At 38.9% G+C, this 22,209-nt stretch overlaps 1 protein-coding gene across 4 annotated transcripts in view; it reads left to right on the top strand.

The window, feature by feature from the left end:
- Positions 1 to 299: 299 nt before the first annotated feature.
- LOC131230298 (RNA polymerase sigma factor sigF, chloroplastic) overlaps positions 300 to 22,209 on the top strand; it is a 40,541-nt gene continuing 18,631 nt past the window's right edge. For all 4 annotated transcript variants that reach the window (XM_058226151.1, XM_058226149.1, XM_058226150.1 and 1 more), the window contains exons 1-7: positions 300 to 455; positions 8,360 to 8,508; positions 13,067 to 13,194; positions 13,758 to 14,003; positions 14,128 to 14,404; positions 14,494 to 14,724; positions 20,109 to 20,249. In XM_058226151.1, coding sequence (XP_058082134.1) covers positions 374 to 455; positions 8,360 to 8,508; positions 13,067 to 13,194; positions 13,758 to 14,003; positions 14,128 to 14,404; positions 14,494 to 14,724; positions 20,109 to 20,249 — 1,254 coding nt within the window. In that variant the 5' untranslated portion in view covers positions 300 to 373. The remainder of the gene's footprint in view (positions 456 to 8,359; positions 8,509 to 13,066; positions 13,195 to 13,757; positions 14,004 to 14,127; positions 14,405 to 14,493; positions 14,725 to 20,108; positions 20,250 to 22,209) is intronic.

Below are 22,209 nucleotides of genomic sequence, written 5' to 3'. Positions count from 1 at the left end.
TCCAATTGGTAGCCTTTAAAGCAACGGTACAAAACAAAAGTAGTTAACAGTCAAATAATCAGTACGGAAAATGAAGAAATAAGTATGGATAGGATTTTCCAATGGGGCTTATGTTTGAAATAGAAGGCATCTATGATATAGCCCATTAAATGGACGGACGGGATCAATAAATACATCAACCTGCCACGTGTACTGGGGGAGAGAAGTCTCCACCATATAATTCCAGTACTCCCGGCTTCTAACGCATCAGTAACCTCATCCTCGTTCCCCTCCTTTTCTTTACAAGCCAACCTCACAGACTCTTCAATAGAAAACTCTCTCTCTCTCTCTCTCTCTCTCTCTCTCTCTCTCTCTCTCTGTGGAACTGGCACTAATGGAGGCTGGAAGAAGAATGATTTCATCACCTTCTATCCATCCTCCAAAAACCCACCTCACAGTTTCTCTCTCCTCTTCAGGTATGTATGCAGATCACGCATGCATTACATGTGTTTGTAAATATGTATGCCATTTAAGGCATTTTCCTCTTCTTTCCATTATTTAAGGCCGCGTTTGGGTGTTCAAGTGATTTGAATTGCGAAATTTCGGTTTATTCAAGAGGAATTGCAAGAACTACTGTGATAATGAGGAAGTACTCCTCAACCTGAAAGCCACTTAAAACTGCAATTGGGTTTTACTTTATCTGACTAGTTATTGCAGTTTTATTCGATTGCAAATCCAAAGGCACATGGGTTTTGGTGGTTGAGGTCATTGAATTCACATGTCCTGTGTTTTTGCATTGGGATGAGAAATGAGTATGTGGTCTATTCAAGCTTTTGTATGTGTTTTGTATTGGTTGTTTTCACTGGTGCCACGAAAAAAGAAAAAAATAGGAGGGAAATTGGAATGGGTATGTGAACATTTGTTATTGAGGAATGCTAGTAAAAGGGAAAAAGAAAAGAAGAAAAAGAAAAGAAATGTTGCTGATGAATGCTAATTGCAGTTGTGCACTTGGTAAAACAGAATCCCAAGTGTAAGCTGATTGCATGGGGCCCTTGATTAGGCGGACAGATCCGTTGTGTGCCTGGGTTGCTTTTTTCTGAGTGCGTGACTGCAGAACTAAATGATGGCCGACTCAAATTGTCAGCGTTCTCTTTTGGGTCAGCATATTGTACACATGGGGCCTGCCTTGAGTTATCTATATTGTTTGTGTGGTAAGGCCTCCACTGGATGGTGATGATGCAGAAGATCTCCTGCCCCCTTCCTATCAGACCATCCCAAATAGGGGTATCAACGAGCCGGGTTAGGCCGGGCCAACATCTATCCATGCCTGGCCCGAGTCCGTGACAGGCCAAAACAGTCCAGCCTGAGCTCGGCCTGAAATGTTTATGTTGGGCCCTAGCCCGAGTGTTTCTTAGGTGGATCACATGCTAGGAAACAAATGTGAGCTACACAACAGGATAAAAAGTCAGTCCATTGCTTTCTTAGGTGGGCCATAGGCTAAAAAAGACACTTTAGTGCTCTATATATTTTGTATTGTTCCATTCTCACAAAGAGTAAAAGAAGCTGGTTCTTTAGCCAAAGATCTAGTTAGTATGGCCCACACAATGGAAAAGGTTGGATCTCATATATATGTGCAATTGTCACACATGCAGGGTCTTCAAGCGTGTGTGTGCATTATCAAACTATTTAAAACTATTAAGTACAGTCATCTATTGAAGCTCTTGTACAGCCTACCTTCAACCATAGTTCAAACTAATGTTGATAAGGTTGACCTCATGAATGGTACTGATTCAACATCACCTTGCTATGTGTACAGTGGAAGGTAACCTACACGGGAATTCAAAGGCCATGCTAATCAGTCGCCAAGTCCTATTAACATGGCTCAAGGAATGCTAACATGGTAGTAATGTGCATATCTAGACTTTTCATGAGTGTCCTACATAGTGAATGTTCCTCACAGACACTTTAGTGAATGTAAGTATGCATTTTGTATCGATAAAAAGAAACTATGCACAAAATGTAACTATGCATTTTGTATCGATAAAAATAAACTATGTACTACCCACTATTACTTCCCATGCATTCACAAATGATCACAAAAGGGAAGTTGGTCCATGAGCAAAACTTCGTACAATCTGTTCACAAAAGTGCCCAATAAATTATACCATCACCTATTCAAGTGCATTTTAAAGTGTTAGTTTCACTCAATTATGGTAAATGCAATTATAACTAAGTGAATGGCTATAAGTAAAACAAATAGCTAACATTTATGAACATGACTATAATAGTATCATCATTAATATATATGAAACTCATGTACCGCATTTTGTAAATAACAAAGCTTTTTAACCACACAATTTCACATAACGTATTCGCCATAGTGTGATACTCTGCCTTACCACTGGACCTAGTAACAAGTAACAACTGTCTGCATCTTAGTCTTCTAGGTAACTAAATTACCACCGAAAATAGTACAATAGCCTTTTGTAGATCACCGATCATATAGAGAACCTGCTCAATTTGCATAAGAGTACCTTTCAATATTAAGTTTATTATGACAACTAAATAAGATGCTATGCCCCTTGGAATGAGAGACTTCAATTCCAAGGAAATATTTTAGCAGTCCCAAGCCTTTGATATCAAACAACTTGCTCAGATATGGTTTCAACTTAGAAGTACCATTAGCATCATCACCTATAATAAGAATATCATTTATATAGATACTCACAATAAAAGTCCCATTCACATGTCTCTTGAAAAACATAGAATAATAAAAATGAATACGGGAAAAACCAATAAAAATCACAGCCCTGCTAAACTTATCAAATTAGGCTTGAGGAGCCTACTTCAAACCATATATTGCATTCTTTAGATGACTTACCTTCTCCTCCTCCTCTAAAGAACAAAAAGGAAGCATATATATATATATATATATATATATATATATATATATATATATATATATATATATATATATATATATATATATATATATATATATACATACATATATATATATATATATATATATATATATATATATCTCCTCATTCAACTCACCATTTAAAAAGGCATTTTTAACATCTAATTGATACAGGGGCTAATGTAGATTGACAACAAGAGAAATAAATACCCGAATAGAGTTCATCTTAGCCACATGAGCAAGGTCTTAGAGTAATCCTCACTAAAAGTCTACGTGAAGCTTTTAGTTACAAGGCGGGCTTTACGTCGAGCTCTATGTTCATTTGGATTGTACTTGAGTGCATACACCAAATGACAACCCACAATATTCTTCCTAGTTGGTAACTTAGCTATCTCTCACGTATGATGTTTTTCAAGAGCTACCTTCTCCTTCTCCATGGCTTGTCGTCACAAAGGAGAAATAAGTGACTCTGTAAATTTTTTTAAGAACGGTGGAAAAAGAGCACTTAAGAGTAGAAACAAATGATTTGTGCTAAGGAGACAAAGAATGATGGGAAATAAAGTGTTGAATGGGATGAGAGGTGCACTATCCTTTTGCTTTTCTAACAACAATAAGTAACTCCAAGGAAGGGTCTAATTATGAATCATCATAGATAGGCAAACGAGTAGCAACACAATCAGTCTCAACACTTGTAGTCAAAGGAGCATGCTTCGTACTGTCCTGAGAAAGAATACGATTAAGAACATTCCTTCATTCATATATCTTCAAGTTAGACTTAGTGGAATCAATAACAACATTATTTCTAGCATTATTGGATTTGGAATGAACAAAAACTATTTTATCAAACTCAGACAGGGCAATGTCTTCAACAAATTTAACGTCTATAGAAACATGACACTTTTTAGTAATTGGATCGAAGCATTTATACCTCTCTTGTGGAGACGAATATTGCATGAAAATGCATTTGACAACTTGACTTGACAATTTATTTCTAAGAGGATCAGTATTATAGAGATAACACGTGTATCCAAAGGCCCGCCGTGGAATTTTAGAGATCGGATAAAAAGCAAAAAATATTAGACAGGTGACTGTTTAGCAAGAACCTTAGTAGGAAGATGATTAATCAGATATTAGGCTGTAAAAATAGCTTCTGACAAAAACGATTTACGAACATACATACCAACGAAGAGACAAGTGACTTTTAAAAGATGTCTATTTTTCCTTTCAACAATTCCATTTTGTTGTGGGGTATATGCATACATGGTCTGAGAATTAATATCATGCTTTTGAAGAAAACATATCATAGTATGGGGAAGATACTCTTTTGTATTATCTGTATGAAGAGTTGCAATATTCATATTAAATAGATTTTTGACCCAACTACTAAATACTTAAAAAATATAGTTAACTTCATCTCTAGTTTTTATTACATAAATTCATAGAGTTAACTTCATCTCTAGTTTTTATTAAATAAATTCACATCATACGAGATGCATCATCAATAGATGAGACAAAGTATTTAAATCCATCACAAGTAATAGGAATTGGACCCATACGTTTGAATGAACCAAAGAAAAATTTTTACTGGACCATTTTTCCACAGGAGGATAAATAAACTTACTGTGTTTGGCTAAGACATAAGCCTCACATTTTAAGTTTTTGATATAATTAGGACTCAACCGACGCTGGTAATAAAGACTGTGAGACTGGACTCGAGGGATGACCAAACCTACAATACTAGATATAAAGATTTTCCTTCTTGACACTAAGATAATAATATGACTTGAAGTATTTAAATGAAAAACGTATAAACCATTCTTCTCATGTCTATTGCTAAGTAGCTTTTTCTTATTCAAATCCTAGAAAACACAACAATCATGATAAAAAGTCACACTACAATTCAAGTCTTTTATAACTTTTTTAACTGATGGTAAATTAGACGTAATATTAGGAACCGATAAGACAAATAACAAGGAGAAAGATGGAGAAATAGATAACAATACCCTTTCCCACTAGAGGTGTTAAGGCACCATTTGTTAATTCATACGACCTAAATTTGGATTAGGAGTAAATGAAGAAAAATAATTAGATGTACCTATCATATGATCGGTAGCCCTTGAATCAATAATTCAAGGACTTGATGCAGAAGTACTATGAAAGATAGTGGATGGGTTACCTATTTGGGCCAATGAAGTGGATGAGGAGGCCTTATTATGAGTGACATCCCTTAACAAAGCATCATATTTGGATTCTGAGAGATGAACCATATCACTAGTTGATGAAACCAAATGTGAAGTTGTATAAGGTGTCACCTGCCCAATAGTAAACTAAGTGATGTAGGACAATTAATCACTTACTCTAAAAGCTCGAATTGATAGAGCATGGCGAATCAATCCATTTATCTCATAGTCCAGGCTCCACATCGCATGGGTTAGGACCTCGGCCGAACCCCCTTGTGGGCCTCACTTAACATGGGTTCTGCTTCACACAGGCCACCCACCTTGAGTGTGTCCTCGCATCTTGCAGGCTACCCCACTCGAGCCCGGTGTGAAAATGCCCTTGCATTAATCACCCCCGGTGAGGAGTCTCGAACACGAGACCTCCCGCTCTGATACCACTTTGATGCATGATAGTTAACCAATTGCTCTAAAAGCTTGAACGGATAGAGCATGACGAATCAATCCATTTATCTCATAGCCCAAACCCCACATCAGATAGGTTAGGACCTCGACCGAACCCCCTCGTGGGTCCCACTTTACATGGGTTCTGCTTCATACGGGCCACCCACCCCGAGTGTGTCCTTGATCGCATAGGCTACCCTACTTGAGCCCGGTGTGAAAATGCCCTTGCATTACTAAGAGTTCCTGCTATCTGAGGCAGTAGAATTGGCTGCTCTACCCTGGCGACGACCACGAAGAACCAAGCAATAGTTAACATTCTGTTCATGTCTGCGACAATGAGTACACAACCGATCCATGCCACGAGCACGACCAAGGCTATGTCCACGGCCTCTACCACCATCACAAGCACCTCTTCCTATATCACATCCATGATCAACATCACTATGATCGAAGTTTCTGTCATGTCATTAAGGTAGATTTTACAACCATAGTTGAACCTATAGCTGCCCGATGCTTCTCATCATGTAATAGTAAAGCATACACTCTATTAAGCAATGGTAAAGAAGGTGATCCAAGAATCCGAGCATGAACTAATTGAAAATCAGTATTAAGACCTACTAATAACTTAAAGGTCTGTTTCTTCCCAATGCTTTTTATTTATTTATTTATTTTTTGTATCCCTCTGCATTTGTAGAACACAGAACAGTGAAGATCATCAAGAGATTATAATTCCTGTCACATACCACACATTTTGGCATAATAATCAGATACAAATCTCGACCCCTGTCGTAGGTGACTAATCTTATGATAGATATTATTATTATAAATGCGGGCCATATTGTTTTGATCAACATACAATTCACGGGCCGTCAACGGAATCTCACGAGCAGTGGATATAAAAAAAGACCTTCGCTAACTTTTCGTTCCATAGAGTCTAAGAGCTAGGACATAACCAAAAAATTGTTAGATTTCCATTCAACATATGGGGGATAAGTGGTAGAGGGTTTTGGTATACTACCATCAATATATCCCAACTTTTGTTTGCCTCCAATAAACATCTCAAGTCTCAATTGCTTTAGATCACTGAAGGTAATTACTTGACTTTAGTTTATGTGTTGTAATATGCAAGCTAGGGTTCTCAGAATGAACAACTAACCATTTGTTTCTAGATTCGATGGGGTCTACAGTCTTAGATGTGGATGATGAAGTCATATGGAACAACCAATGCCAAAACAATGTTATAAACAATAATTGCAAGGAGAACAAACGACCGCAATAAGAAATTCCAATGAATGTCCAAACTCAATCACACACAGAAGGGGGTCTTGTGGCAAAAAACAGGTTGAAAAATAAGATTAATAACTTGATTGCTGTCTAAAAATATGGTTGCTGGAAACTAGGGGAAAAATACCCAAAAATCTGCCATAATAGAAAAATTCAGCAAACCCTATCCAGTGCAATACAAAAATCTATTTCAATAGAAAAATTCCAATAAACCTTCGCCGGTGCCACCCAAAATATACTTCAATGGAAAAATTCCAGCACACTCTAGACAGTATAAACCATTTATTTATTTTTTAATAAGAAAATTGGAGAAAATCCCGAGGTAGAATTGTCCAAACCTGGAATTGCAGCAATCCTTGACAACAACCAATTTTTCAAAGAAAAAACAGCACAAAAGGCACTAGAAATATGATCTCAGATAAAAGGAACAAGAAGACTGCAACAATCTGCAACACACCAAAAAATCTGAATCATCCACAATACCCATTCAAGAGAATCAAATTATACAGTCGGCTAGACCATGGCAACTCTCAAAGCAAATCCCCTGTGAGAAGAAAACGAAGAAGAGAGGAGAAGAAGAAGAGAGAATCAAGAATAGAAAGGCTAGAATAAGAAGAGAAATCAGGAAGAGAGCTTTCCTAGCTTTGATACCATGTCAGAGTAGAAATGAATTTGAGATAGGGAAGAAAAGCAGACGAGGGTTGGACGTCCACCCCTCTTATTTATAATAGATAGCTCTGTATAATTACAAATATGCCTGTAATATTGAAGAGACACTAAAGAGAAGGAAAAGGCAAAAAAGGAAATAAAAAAAACAAGTAAAGTCAAAATAACTAAGGACTAAAAGCCTATAACATAAAGGCCTAGAAGATGCACATTTAGGACCACACACACCAAGAACTATGACCACATGCAGGGCCCATACACTCATAAAACCAACACTTTTCATCTAATCCCAATTCACAAGAGAGGCCAAATCCCTAGCTGATTCATTGGCTAAGAAGGGTAGCTAGATCTTCTCTTCATATTAATGATGTCGATCCATCACCTTGGTGGATTTTTTCAGCACTTTACCTACGGGCTTTTTAATAAATTTCCGATATCAATAAAAAAGAAAAAGGTACAGCTAGTTGGCACCTGGATCAATTCCCATTTTCCATTCTCTGTAAGTCTTTCTGCCAGTTACTTGAATTGGTTTTCTCTTAGAAAAAAATGGTCACTTCCAGTGATTGATTTTGAATTATATTCAAAAGAGGTTTCAATTTAAGTGATAGGGAACTGTACAGCAGAAGGGGGATTTCAAATGAAGGTTGGTGAAACTTGAAAAGTTAGGGACATCTAGATAATTGCTGGGCATTTGTTTTCACTACCATTAGGACGAGTATCTATTTTCTGTTCTATATGCAGCCTTCTTTTCCGGTCATTCTTGAGAAGCTATCGTTCCAGTTTTCCTTACTTTCCAGATGAAATATTACATTCTGTCGAAGAATACATGGGTTCCTTTCTTGTCTTTATGTTAAACAGAATGTGCATATTCCTTTTGATTTTACAGTTCCAATGATTCATGAACAAGCAGCCCCTGCTGTTACATCTATGCCAACTACATCAATAGCACATCATTTTCCTGCATCCGTTCTTCTGCAAGAGCAGCGTGATGATTTTAGGCCTTTGCACATTGGCAGGGAAGATAAAACATCACTGGTAAGGCTTCTGTCTTAGATGAATCTCTCTCTGTTTGTCTGTCTGTCACTCTATATAGATATGAATGCATGTATTGACTTTTTCCTCTCCTTTTCACTCAGTTCGTTGTGTAGACTTCTATCTTGTCACATTTAGCTATTCTACTGCTTCAATGGAGTTCATAAACTGACACCTCTTATGGGTCACAGTTCAACCTGTCCGTTGTTACCTGTTGCTCATCCCATGTGATGGCTCACTGTTTTTGTTGAATTTGTGAAGCCTCTCATGCAGTTTATGCTTTGATCTGTATCATGATTATACATAATGGACCTGGGTAACATAGAAGGACGATAGTCAATGCTAGCATGTTTCAGAAATTAAGATATTCATTGGCTCATCGTCATCCACATTAAAACACAACATGAGTTGATCAATTAGTCCATTTTAGTTGGTCAGAAATCCTGGCCCTCGTGAATGATATTCCGATGAACCAGAACTTGAAATGAAATGAGGACAGCGCAGATTAAAAGATTGACTGATTCAGTGTTGGAGCGAAATAGTCATATCCCACACAAAGACTATTTCGGAATTTGGATAAGGGTGCCAAGCTCCTCTGGTTTTGATTCTACTGCAGGAATTTAAATGCTCTTTGAAGGATAATGAAAACATTATTGAAAACAGAAGGAAAATATGGTATACAGAGTAGCTAACCAAAAGAGAAAAATACAAGGAAAGAAACCCATAACGGGCTATCCATCCCCACTCTGGATCATCTAAGAGCTCAGATTCTTACCTCTCTTCAAGAGGCTCCTTCTTTAGCAAGAGCCTCTACAGCATCATTGGCTTCTGTTCCTCCCTGCTCAAAATAGATAGGAACACTTCTGTTCCCACATGCTGAAAATAGATAGGAACGCCTCTGCACAGGTCCATTGTGCCTTGACCATTTGACGCCCATATGATGGCCTTTTTTGAGTCCCCTTCTAAGTTCTACCACCATAGGCCACGATCCATTTAACTGCTTGGAGAATTATTACCATTTTCACCTACCATTCAATTGATTGTGACAGATGTCCTGGAGCAGGAGACTCTTTCACCGAGCGAAGGACACTTGGTTGATCTCTCTGAGTCGAGATAGACATGCAACTCAATTCCACTACCAAGAATGCCCATGTGGCACACCTACAGGCTCGTCATAAATGCAAGGTTGTGCAGGGGCGAGCTGCTCTTGCCGCGTGGCCGAGACGCCGCCCAAATCCTGCTAATGCCGGAGGGGAGTAGGATGTGCCATCAAGACGGGGCTGACACCCGCCTTCTAATGGTTGTTGTGCTCTTCTCTCTTATTGTTCTTTCTTGGTAGAATTGCCACCCTATTTGCATCAACCTATCAGATTTTCTGTGTTTCTGTGATGGCAAATCAACCTTCAAACACTTCTCCTGAGCCTGGTGCATTATTGCTGGAAAATTTGCAGCCAGTTAATGTTTACAGAGGTTCTTCTAAGAACTGGCTGTGGAGGATATGGCTTTTCTGATTAGTGTACAATGCAATCTTAGGAGTGCTAAGAAATCTAGGGGTGGAAATGATCTGATTTGCCTCATGGACTGTTTGGAACAAGTTTGCAAATAATGGTATTGGTTGCCATATCGGGCGGGCCCAAAAAATATACTGGATGTACTGGACTGTGTTGAACCATACAAGCATGTATTAGAAGTGATTGACTATGTTGGCCGGAATTTTTTCTTTGCCCAAAAAAAAAAATGAAAAACTTGTCGGAAAATAGGAAAAAAATGATGTAAAACACTGGAATTTATCATTTCGTTATGTTTTTAATATGTACACAATGGTGGATCAAACCAGTCTTTGATAAGAATGCCATCTTTTGGCTTGACCTATGGAAAGTCAACTAAATAGCCCCTAATTGAACACAAATCAAGCATGGTTTTATAGATTAGGGCCCCTTGTATTGAAATACAACAAAAAGAAGATGAAAAAAAATATTATAGTTTTCCCATTCTTTTAATTTTTCCCAAAACGGGTTATTCCACTTTCAATGAATATCGCTCAAATATTGTGTTTTAATCCCCAAAATAAGCATAAATCTAGTATAAATAACTTCATGGTTGAATGAAGAAAAAAGTGAAAAGACTAGAGAAAATTTAATTAATTAATTAATTTTTTGAAATAGGCTCTTTATGGTCGTGTCAGCAATTCGTCATGTATGTATTGGCCAATATGGGCCGATATGGTCAATGTTCTTTGAAACAGACTAGTTCAGCCCCGTATGACAATAGAGGTGGTTGATACAGACATATATTGTAACCGATTTTCAAAACCAAGGTAGGGAATGGCTTTTCATTCTTTTTTCCATTTATCACAGATTTAGGCTCTACTAATTCCCGTGGAACACCTTTCTTCTTTCTAGATTTGATCTTAAAGGGTGTTTGGTTCGGCACTTCAATCCGTTCTTTTCCTAGGGAGAGCCAAACCCTAGGTAACTTGGCCACCTGGAGTAAAATTTGGGAACACATTCCCTACGAAAGGGCGTCTCTCTCTCTCTCTCTCTCTCATCGCACTTCAACACCAATCTTGTTAGGGGCCTTTATCGTGGATAGTCGAAGTAATTCTTGAGGGCATGTAACCTAAGGTCAATCATAAATTAACATTAAGGACATTTTCAAGTGATGATTGGACCTTTTCGTGTGGATTGATCTCGACTTTCCATTTTGTTTAGCCATTGGTCAAATCGTTGGGATTGTTTAATCAAATTGATTCTTGATGGACATGTGGCAATCCAAGCGGGTTCCACATCATGGACAATTTAGATTGATAAAGGGAGCTTTTTCAATATGATTAGGCTGCCCATTTTGTTGGCCGATTTGATAGGATGGTTAAGATCATCATTTGAAGTCATTCTTGATTGACATGGGCAATTTGGGTTTGACCCACGTATGGATGGTCTAGGTTTGTGATTAGACCTTTTTATTATGATTTATCCAAACCTTTTGTCTTGTTTACCCATGGATTAGCTTAGCACTGCCTAATTGTAGTGATTCGTGAGGGATAGGGGTAATCCAATGTGGGTCCCACCACATTATGGATAGTATAACATGATGGGTGATTTTATTTTATTTATTATCATGTTTGATCTAGGGATCCATTTTGTTGGCCTATTGATAGGCTGATATTGACCGTCCCATTGAGGCAATCATGAGAGACATGGATAATCCAAGGTGGGCCCACATTATGCATGGCCTAGATTGATGAGCCGACCTTTTAACTATGGTTGATCTAGACCTTCCATTTTGTACACTTATTGATTATATGGTTGTTATTGGCTCATCAAAATGATTTGTGGGCTAATCCAATGTGGGATTTTGGAGGCGTGCGCGCGCACGCGCACACACACACACATATATATATATGAAAGTTGACGATACGTTTTATTAAAAAGCGCCAAAGCGCAAAGAATACAAGCCCAACACTACTACAAATAGGAAAAGATGGCGGCTGGAGCCACCTTAACAAAAACCGCCCATTTGTCTACCAGCCTTTTAATCCTGGATATAACTTCGATCTCCCTTTTGATGATGTTCCGAAAACACCGACTGTTCCTGGATCCCCAAATGACCCACATTATGGACTATGCATTGATAATGGAAGCTTTGTTGTTATTATTGATCTAAATTGTCCATTTTGTTGGCCCAACGGAAGTATGGTTAGGACAGTTCCATTAAGCAATTCATGAGGGATATGGGTAATCCAAGGTGTGATCTAAGTTATGGGTGATCTGATCTATGATCTGATTTTTTCATTATTATCGATCTACTTTTACAAGAAAGAAATAGTGTCAACATTACTTTTTAAACCAGGACTCACTTGATACAATGGGATGGTACATGCTATATATTATCCTCTTCCTCATCCTCATCATAGCCTTCCTCAGCTATGTATCATCATCATCACGGCCTTATGGCCCCTTTCACAACTAGTCAGAGCCGGCTTTCATGATTATGCGCCAAAAGTTCAACGGTTGCTTGCCTACCTGACATGATCCTCTTTTAACCGAGCTGGGGATCAGTTGGCGTATTGCTTCCAGGGGGAGTATATATATCCGAATGTATGGTCTGACTCAGCATACTGCCTTATTATTATTATTTTTTGCACCAGATGATTGTCATGGTGGGGCTGCCTTCTCCTCAGTTCAGGCCTTTTGCACAGCTTCGTTATTGTACACATTTGACATATGCTACATGTGAATGCATCATATGTGAAGTTCCCATGCAGTCAATTGCAGGTGAAGAGCAGTACGCGCATGCGCACGCACACGCACAAACGCGCACACGCACGCGCACATAATTATTTTGTACTAGCTCATTCCAAGTCTATGGTGGAATGCACAAAACATGAGCACCTTTTGTATGTGTTATGTGTCACAATGCATGTTCTCCTCAAGCCACTAAATGCATTTTGCTACAGAAAGTGAGTACTTAGGTGCCTGAAATGAAGCACAGATTACCCGCTTATACTTATGATATTCTGTTCAACTATAATTGCTAATACTGTTGAACTGTTACTTGTAAGGCAACTCTGGATAGGAGGCGGATAGAGAGTGGGGTAGCATTTTTCGAAGAGAAGAGAAGCTATCAATATGATCAATACATTAAAGACTTTGAACGCCAATTGCTTTATTGGCCGGGTTTCTGGTATTTGTAAGATAACTCAATCTTCTTTCTCTAGTTATGGATAATGAGTCACCGTTCTTGTTGTTTGGCAATGTTTTTGCCAGTCTTCCTTTCCTTTGTTTTCTTTCTTTCTTCTGGGAGGAATTGTGCCATCCTCATCCTGAGGATATGCATGGTATCCTCAGGTTTCTAGATAGTGAAAGTGATGCCCCATGGTCCATGATCCAGACTGTTTATCATGGGAAGCCCGCTGTGCTTGGACCCAGCCCCAAAAATTGTCAAGATTGAATATCCTAGCGAACAATTTCTTGGTCCCTTTTCAGCTGAAAAGTGCACACTGCTGTCTTTCTTTTCTTAATCTTCTATCAGGAGGCCACCTATCAAATGGTCAGGATTTTCCCATCCAGGAGAGTTCCCACATGGTCCATCCTCATTGGGGCCCATTATATCTTCAGTCTGGATCACTCACAAATGGGGCCGCATTTGTACAAAACTGAGAACCTAGGGATATTGTAGATATCCTCAATTCAGGGATCATATAAATCCTAGTTTTTAGTACTACTACATGTTTTTCCCACACATTGTTGCAGATTGCCATCGTCATTAAGAGAGGAAAGATCGTTGTTGCCTTTGTTGATGGAACCTATAGCAACTGATACGGATAATGTTCTGGACATTAAACCAATGGGAGTGGCTCAGAACAGCCCCAATTCTATGAGACCCTGGGATGTTCTTGCCCTTGCTAAGAAAGCGGCGATGGCCTCGAAAGAAGCAGCCTCTTTAGCAAAAGACTGCAACTTTTTATCAGCTGATCTTGATGAATCCCTCATCTCTGGGTCTGCTTTGCTTTCCTATCTTCTTCCCTTCCCCTGCTCTTTCATTTCTTTATCTTTGGTTATTTTCTGTCCTTTTTTTTTTTTTTTTTGATCATTGTCACTAATTTCTAGAATTTATGAACAGTTTGGGGCCTGGAGAATTTGGTGTTGAAGTTATAGTTGAGGAGCAACCCACAGTAAAATCAAGGCGGCTTGTCGAGAGGAAATTGAAGAAACGCAGGGTTCCAAAGAAACCAAAAGTCGTTACCCACGCGGTTTCCAGTTCAAAAGCAATAGAAAAAGGCAAAAAAATAAATTACGAGTTTGACCCAAACGATCCCCTCAGATTGTTCCTGTGGGGTCCAGAGACAAAACAGCTTTTGACTGGAAAAGAAGAGTCCGACTTATTTGTTCAAATACAGGCATGTATTAGACTTCTTTCATGCAATTTAGTTTTCCCCTTTGTCGTTTGATTCTAAAATTGGGGTGCTGCTGCTGCTTTTTTAAATAGGAATTGATGAAATTAGAGGAAGTGAAACAAAGGCTTCAGTCACAATTTGACCGTGAACCGACACTTGTTGAATGGGCTGAAGCCATTGGAATGAGTTGCCGAGATCTGCAGTCATGCCTTTATTCTGGTAACAGAAGCAGAGAGAAGATGATTTATGCCAATTTCCGTCTTGTGGTTCATGTTGCTAAACAATATCAAGGACGGGGTCTGATCCTTCAGGATTTATTACAGGTGAGGATTGGAATGATAGCTGTGATTTCTCTGCCACTTTGGATTATGATTGGAACTCTTTTTTTTTTTAATTTAATTTAATTTAATTTTGAATTTCTGTTTCTAGAATTGAATGGAGTATTCCTATTATTTTGAAACAGAGAAGTTTACTAGCATTAGAAGTTAAGGGAAATATTCCTATAAGGTCGACCATATTGTTAGTTACGGTTAGTGTTTGAGGTATTGGTATCGCTACAAGTTTCACTGGCTGGGGATGTGGAAATAATATCGATATCACTGATAACAGGAAATGCGGAAAAACATTGGGGATATATGGGGAAAACGGGGGAATTTTTCAGTGACATTTCAAGATATGCTAAAATACGCATATTTGCATATTTAGGAATACAAAAATTGCAAAAAAAGAAGCATACATAATAAGTTTCCATTTAATGGGAGCCTAAAAGCATGTGTTGTCATAAGAAATCAGTCCAACCATCCCATCCATCCCATCTATCCATCAAACCATCCATCCAACCATCCAACCATCCATTGGTATTTCAGAATATCGACAACACTCAATATTTTGCCAAGGAATCGTCGACAACTGGAAAGTAAACGAAAGATCGTGGTCTCGATATCGCCCATGTTGTGATAATGATAATAGCACGGTATTATTTATATTATTGTCGACAAATTGAATACTGCATATAACCATGCGCCCATAAAAAAAAATTGAAATGGAATTTTTTTTAATAAACAAAATTTTAGCGATGTTATCGAAATATCGTTGATACATTGGCGATACAAGTGACACCTTGGAATTTACACAGTAAAAAATATTGGCAATACATTGGTGATAGTGAAACATTGGCAATACAAGCAACACTTGAAATTTACACAGTTGTAAAACAAAATTTACATTGGTGATACTTAGCGATACATCACCGATACTTAGTGATACATTGCCGATACTTGGGAATTTTTGATACTACCAGTGTTATCAGTATCGCTACTAGTATTATCGGTATCGCTACAGTGTTATCGGTATTGCTGAGTTGGAGATACAGATAATATCGGGGATACTTCAAACAATGGTTACGGTAAGGGCGGGCAATGCAGGCCCATTATGATGTGCACATGGCATTTGAACCGTGCATCTGGTGACTCCCTTCCTAAACATGGGTCCCAAAAATCAGCCGTATTCGAAAATTAGGTAGGCTACACTGTCTAGAATAAATGCAAAATCATGCCTAAAACATCTAAAATCATTTCTTGGGGTCTACTTGAGTTTTGGAATAGCCTAAAATTTGGTGGTGCACCCCGTTTAAGAGGGACACACAATCGATGCGTCAGATGTCTAAACCATATCTCGGTGGGCCCCACAAACAATCAGGAAAGTCTTAATGGGTGGGTGTTCTCCCTCAACTATTTCCTGTCATGTGGCCCACCTAAGTCATGGATCGGGCTGGATTTTGGTCTCTAGGCTTCAAATAGGGGGATGCATTTGATGGTCGGGGTGGATGTCGGACACACATCATGGTGAGATCCACAGGGCTTGACCTTACTATAACTTATGATAAGGTCGACCTTATAGGAACATTTTCCAAAATAAAATTCATTTGTTTTTGCATATTTTTCAAACCTGGATTTCTTGAGATATCCAAAATTTGCTTCTACATTTCAAAGCCTTTAAGGTCTTTCTCTTACAATTTTGTAATTTCCTTTGTTCTAGACAAGATGGGCATCTTGGCTCCTTTCTAGCGAACGGTTCAAGTACCCACTTAAAATTGGCTTGTTATTTATTACATATGGTATGTGGATCATGCAAGTCCTCCTGGTTGCTGACATTTTGGAATGACATGGGTAAATGGTACGGGAGAGCTTTGCTAAGTGCACATGCATGTGCAATAAAGTTTGTGTACATGCCACACATGTGCGAGATGTAATCCATCCATCACGTTGGTCCTACATTTTACATGTTTTCTCAAAAATAAAATCTGGTCGAATCAGCACTTGGGCCCCGATATTGGAAACAGGTGGATGGGTTAGAAAACTTCTGCCAAGTTTTTTAAAGGTGTACATTTGTTTTCCAAACTGTGTCCCACCTGACAAGTGGATCAACCTGATACTTAGGGTAGGACATCAATATAGTGGTGCCATTCTGATGGTTGGATTGGATCCTGGATCTATCTTCCCATGCAGGCACATGTGTGGCATGTATGTGAGCTTTGTTGCATACATGTGTCGGCACAACAAACCTCTGGTATGGGATACTTGTCCGGTTTGGTGGTAGCCAAGTATGTTACTTATATCACAAATAATTAAAATACATTTTCGAAATAGAGTTACTTTGAAAATGTGTGTATGTTTTTTTTTTTTTTTTTTTTTTTAGGAAATACTTTGAAAATGTGTTAACAATTGAAAATAAAAATACATAGCCAGTTTTTTAAGTCAGATGCACGGATCAATATGCGTACCTATACCCTTACACGGGCAACATTGTATTATTTTTGTTTGGTATTGCCAAAAGCAATTAACAAATGTAACTCCTAGGTACGCCTGAGAAAAACAAGGAATTGACAAAATTCCTAGACAGAAATCAGCATTTTGCACTTTCCTAAATCTGATATTCCCCAAAGGGCATGTTTTCTGTTTGTAGTGGCAATTTGAGGAGACTCACTCGAAACATTTGATTCTTGACAAGATGAACTAGTGCTAGCTAAAGCCTCTGCAATATAGTTAATTTCTCCAAAAATGTGGTTGATGCTCCATTGTAGAAGTCAAAGCCTCTCAGAAATTGGCTTCCTCATATGACTGAGGCTAGGGGTGTACATCGAGTTGAACTGAGTCGAGCTGGCCTCGGCTCGACTCGGCTTGGCCACTAGCTGACCTCAGCTCGAACTCGGCTCGGCTCGGTCCTCGAGCCTGACTGGCCAGCTCGGCTCAGTTCGGTTAGTAGCTCGGGCCAGTTCGAACCAAGTTCGAGCCAAGATCGAGCCAAGTTCGCTATTGCAGCATTTTCACAAACACCTGGACTACACCTTCAAAATCTCACTGTATTTGAGATAGCAGCAATGGTTTTATAGGTATTTTATCAAACACCTTCTAAGCAACATAAAAATCAAGAAAAAAAGGGTGTTGGTTTCATATACATACCTTCCTTGCCACCAGCCACACTTCTTTGAGTCATTTCATCAAACACTTGGTGAGGAACATCAATATCAAAGTAACTGAGTCACCGAACTGGTTCGATCCGAGTTCGATTCGAGCTGGGTTCTATCCGAGTCGAGTTGAGCTGGGGCCAGCTCGAACTCGGCTCGAACTCATTTTCGAGTTCAAAAAATCAGCTTGACTCGGCTCAAACTCAGCTTCGAACCGAGTTGAATCGAGCTTTTTCGAGTCGAGTCGAGCGAGCTAACCGAGCTAGCTCGGTTCGTGTACACCTCTGACTGAGGCAACGAGGGCAACTGATTCTTCATTGAATGACTGAAAATATCGAAAGTGAACCAATGTGAATCTTGGGAATGACTTGTCAGCAGGAATTATCCATTCAAGAAGTGAGCAAGCTCAGCTGGAGAATTCAAACAATTTGCTAGCCTTAAAGAAGGAAGGATCTTCACTTCACTTCCTCTAGCAGCTTCATATATATTGATTTTATTTATTACTAACAAGTGTTTATACCACCTCATCCCAAGATGGGCAAATCAACTTCATCTTTTTCAATGTCTTGATTCCTAAGAATGATCTTTTTTCAAGCATATGATCTCTTTAAGACCAGCAAAAATTTGAAAAATGAGTGACATAGCTGAGCATTTTTTATTGTTGAAAATCCTTCTATTTCTCTCTAGCCAAACTTTCCCAAAAGATGAGAATCTTAACTTTACAGATTTACCATTTGATTCCTGCCAGAAGCTTCATGCATCCAGTGCAAAAGGTTGTCCTTTAATACATCTGACCATTGCAAATTTGTAGAAAGACTGACCAGATTTTTTTAACAAAACTGCATCTGAGAGTTGTATTATAGAACTGCAGTAATTCTTACATATGCAAATCAAGTTGATATTGTCTTGGGACTTATATCTGTCTGTGTGGGTGGGTGTGGGTGCCTATGTGTGTGTGTGGCGGTGGGGCTCACCATGTTGTTTTCATGGTGTCCAAAACGTGCATCAGGTCTGCCTCATGATGAAGATGGGACACCAAAATTCATGCCGATCAATCTTCAGGTGGACCGTGCCATTGAAAATGACGCAAAATCATCACAAAAACCCCCAAATTCAAGTGGTCGGGTCCACATGATGATTGGATTTACGCCCATCATCCTCGGGGCCCCACTTTTGGATGGGTTGGATGGCACACACGAAATGGTTGGCCCCACACTGAATTTGGAGCTTTCAGGTTGTTGTCCATCGTTCTCTATGGTTGGTCCACCTGATGATTGGATTGGCCTGATTTCTTAGGGCATTTCCACCTGACAATTGGCTTGGCTTGTTGGATAGGTTGCATGGCATGCATACACACACAGCATGGTGGGCCTCAAACAGCTCGGCTATTTGGCAATTACCATGGTGTCAATTCAACAGACCTCTTATGTGTGTGAATCATGTTATTGTGGTAATGTTTTCACCACAACTACATTGCGAACAGGCTTTTGTGGGGTCTGCATGGTGTTTGAATGACATCCAAACTGTCCATAAGGTGTGCCCTACCATGATGCTGAGACACCCCTAAAACCAGGCTGATCCGATCATCAAGTGGGCCAGTCCATGGAAAACAACGTACAGCCTCTCAAAACCCTCGAAATTTAAGTTGTGGTCCACTTGATGATTGGATTGGCCTGATTTTTGGGCTGTCCCATCACCATGCTGGGGCATAGCTGTTGGAAAGATTGGATATCCCCCAACACTTGATTTTGGAGGCTTTTGGCTGGTCGTGCATAGTTTTTTATGGTGTGTCCCACTAGATGATTGGATTGGGCTGATTTTCGCACTAGGTGATCTTAACTGTGGGCAGCACCATATGGATGGGGCACACCCTCCGCCAAAAAAAAAAAAAAAAAAAACTCTTTTTTCACTGAACATTTTCAATACACATTCAATTGATCCCAGCTTTTGTTATTATTATTTTTTGAAGAGCATCCCAGCTTTTATTATTTGAAGCATATTACATCTATTTAACAATAATGGGTAGGATGTGAGTTAATCTAGAAAACAGGGAAAGTCACTTCTCAAAAATCTCTCCTAGCTACTCTAACTGTGATGTAACATATATATTTTGGTGCAATGGTATTGCTTAAAAGCTGAGATTACCTCTGCATGTCAGTTCAATCTACCTTATGGCAAGAGTAATTTCGTATTCTTCCTTTTTTCCTTTATGAACTAAGCATGAACAAACTTCTGTATCAGGAGGGAAGTATGGGTCTTATGAAGAGCTTGGAGAAATTCAAACCCCAAGCTGGTTGCAGATTTTCAACATATGCATACTGGTGGATACGGCAATCGATCAGGAAGGCTATAGTTCAGAACTCAAGGACGATCCGCTTGCCGGTGTGACCTCTTGTAGCTTCCATTTTTTGCTTCTAACGTGTTGTTGCTTCAATAGTTTGCTTTTGACCTTCTTAAACATCGCATCTAACTAGCATGTTTCCTTACTAAATCATAGCTGTCAAAATTTCTGAATCTCACTGATCTTTTAAAAAAATAAAAAAATCTGGGCTTGTTTGTGTGCTTCCTAAACGAAGTGAGTTGAAGCAGTTCTAGATTTGTTGCTAATCGATACCTCACATGCAACTAAGTACATTCAATTTGTGAATTATAGACTGGTAAGATTGCTCAAATTCAATCTTAAATTTGCTTAGTCCTTCTTCTTCCTTTTATTTTATTTAATTTGTTATGATGAACAGTTCATCTAATTCTGGGTATTTAGTTCTCCTTTGAACCTAAGGACAAAAATCGAATTTTGACTGAAAAACAACCTTAACATTTTCAATTTTGATATATTTAGTTGTATATTTAATTTTGAGCGACCCCATATAGGCTATAGCTATGAGACGATGATGTTATGAATAAATTGTACCCACGAATTTTTTGAAGGGGCATGCTCTGGTGGTACTGGTACCAAGACCTTGCACAAGAGCTAAAAGCTACCACCATTTGAATTCTTTGTAATGCCTCTAGGCATTGGTTCTAAATGTTAGACGTAATAAGGCGAGTTTGATCCAATCATATGTGTGGGATACATTGGGTGATTTAAATGTTGATCTGGTGTCTCTTACATGTTGGTCACTTGCCATTGATCAATGGTGGTATCGTGATAGCTTGAAGTTTGTTGTGATTGAGAGATCCTAACCTGATGCAGGACAATTAACCACTTGCTCATAAAGCTTGAACTGTTAGAGCATGGCGAATTAATCCTTTTATCTCATAGCCCATGCCCCACATTTCATGGGTTAGGACCTCGGCCGAACCCTCTTCATGGGCCCCAAATCACATGGGCCGCCCACCCCGAGCGTGTCCCTGCATCCCACGGGCTACCCCACTCGAGCTCGGTGTGAAATGCGCATTAATCACCCCTGGTGAGGAGTCTCGAACACGAGATCTCCCCCGTAGGCCCCAAATCACATGGGTCACCTACTTCGAGTGTGTCCTTACATCCCACGGGCTACTCCACTCGAGCCTAGTGTGAAAATGCCCCTGCATTATAACCAGTGCTCGAAGTATCGGTATCGCTACAAGTTTCGCTGGTTAAGGATATGGAAACAATATTGATATCGTTGATGACCGGAAATGCGAGAAAACATGAGGAAAATGGTAGGATTTTCAATGAAACTTTAGGAGATGCTAAAATACATATATTTGCATATTTAGGAACAAAAAAATTGCAAAAAGAATGTATTCACAATAAGTTTCCATTTAATGGGGGATTAAAAGCATGTGTCGTCGTAAGAAAGAGTCTAACCATCCCATCCATCCCATTTAACCATCCAACCTTCCATCTAAACATCCATCGATATTGTGGAATATCGACAACTCATGATATTTTTCTAAGAAATCATCAACAACAGGAAATGAAACAAAAGATTGTAGTCTTGATATCGCACATGTTGCGAAAATAATAATATTGAGATATTATCAACATTAGCAACAACAAATTGAAAATTGCATACAACAATGCGCTCATAAAATAAATTGAAATAGAATTTTTTTAATAAACGAACTTTCTGTGATATCTCTACGTTGGCAATATTATTGAAATATCGTCGATACATTTGTGATACAAGCATCACCTAGAATTTTCACAGTTGAAAATATTGGCGATATCAATACAATGGCAATACAAGCAACGCCTGAAATTTACACGATTGAAAATATTGGCGATATCAATATGTTGGCGGTACTTAGCAATACATTGTTGATGCTTGGAATTTCTAATGCTACCAGTGTTATCGATATTGTTACCGGTGTTATCTGCATCGCCAAACTGGAGATAACGATAATATCGAAGATA

The sequence above is a fragment of the Magnolia sinica genome, chromosome 17 (assembly GCF_029962835.1).
Source record: "Magnolia sinica isolate HGM2019 chromosome 17, MsV1, whole genome shotgun sequence".
Taxonomy (NCBI): Eukaryota; Viridiplantae; Streptophyta; class Magnoliopsida; order Magnoliales; family Magnoliaceae; genus Magnolia; species Magnolia sinica.
The sequence above is the reverse complement of the archived record's forward strand: the minus strand, read 5'-3'. Positions and strand labels throughout refer to the sequence as shown.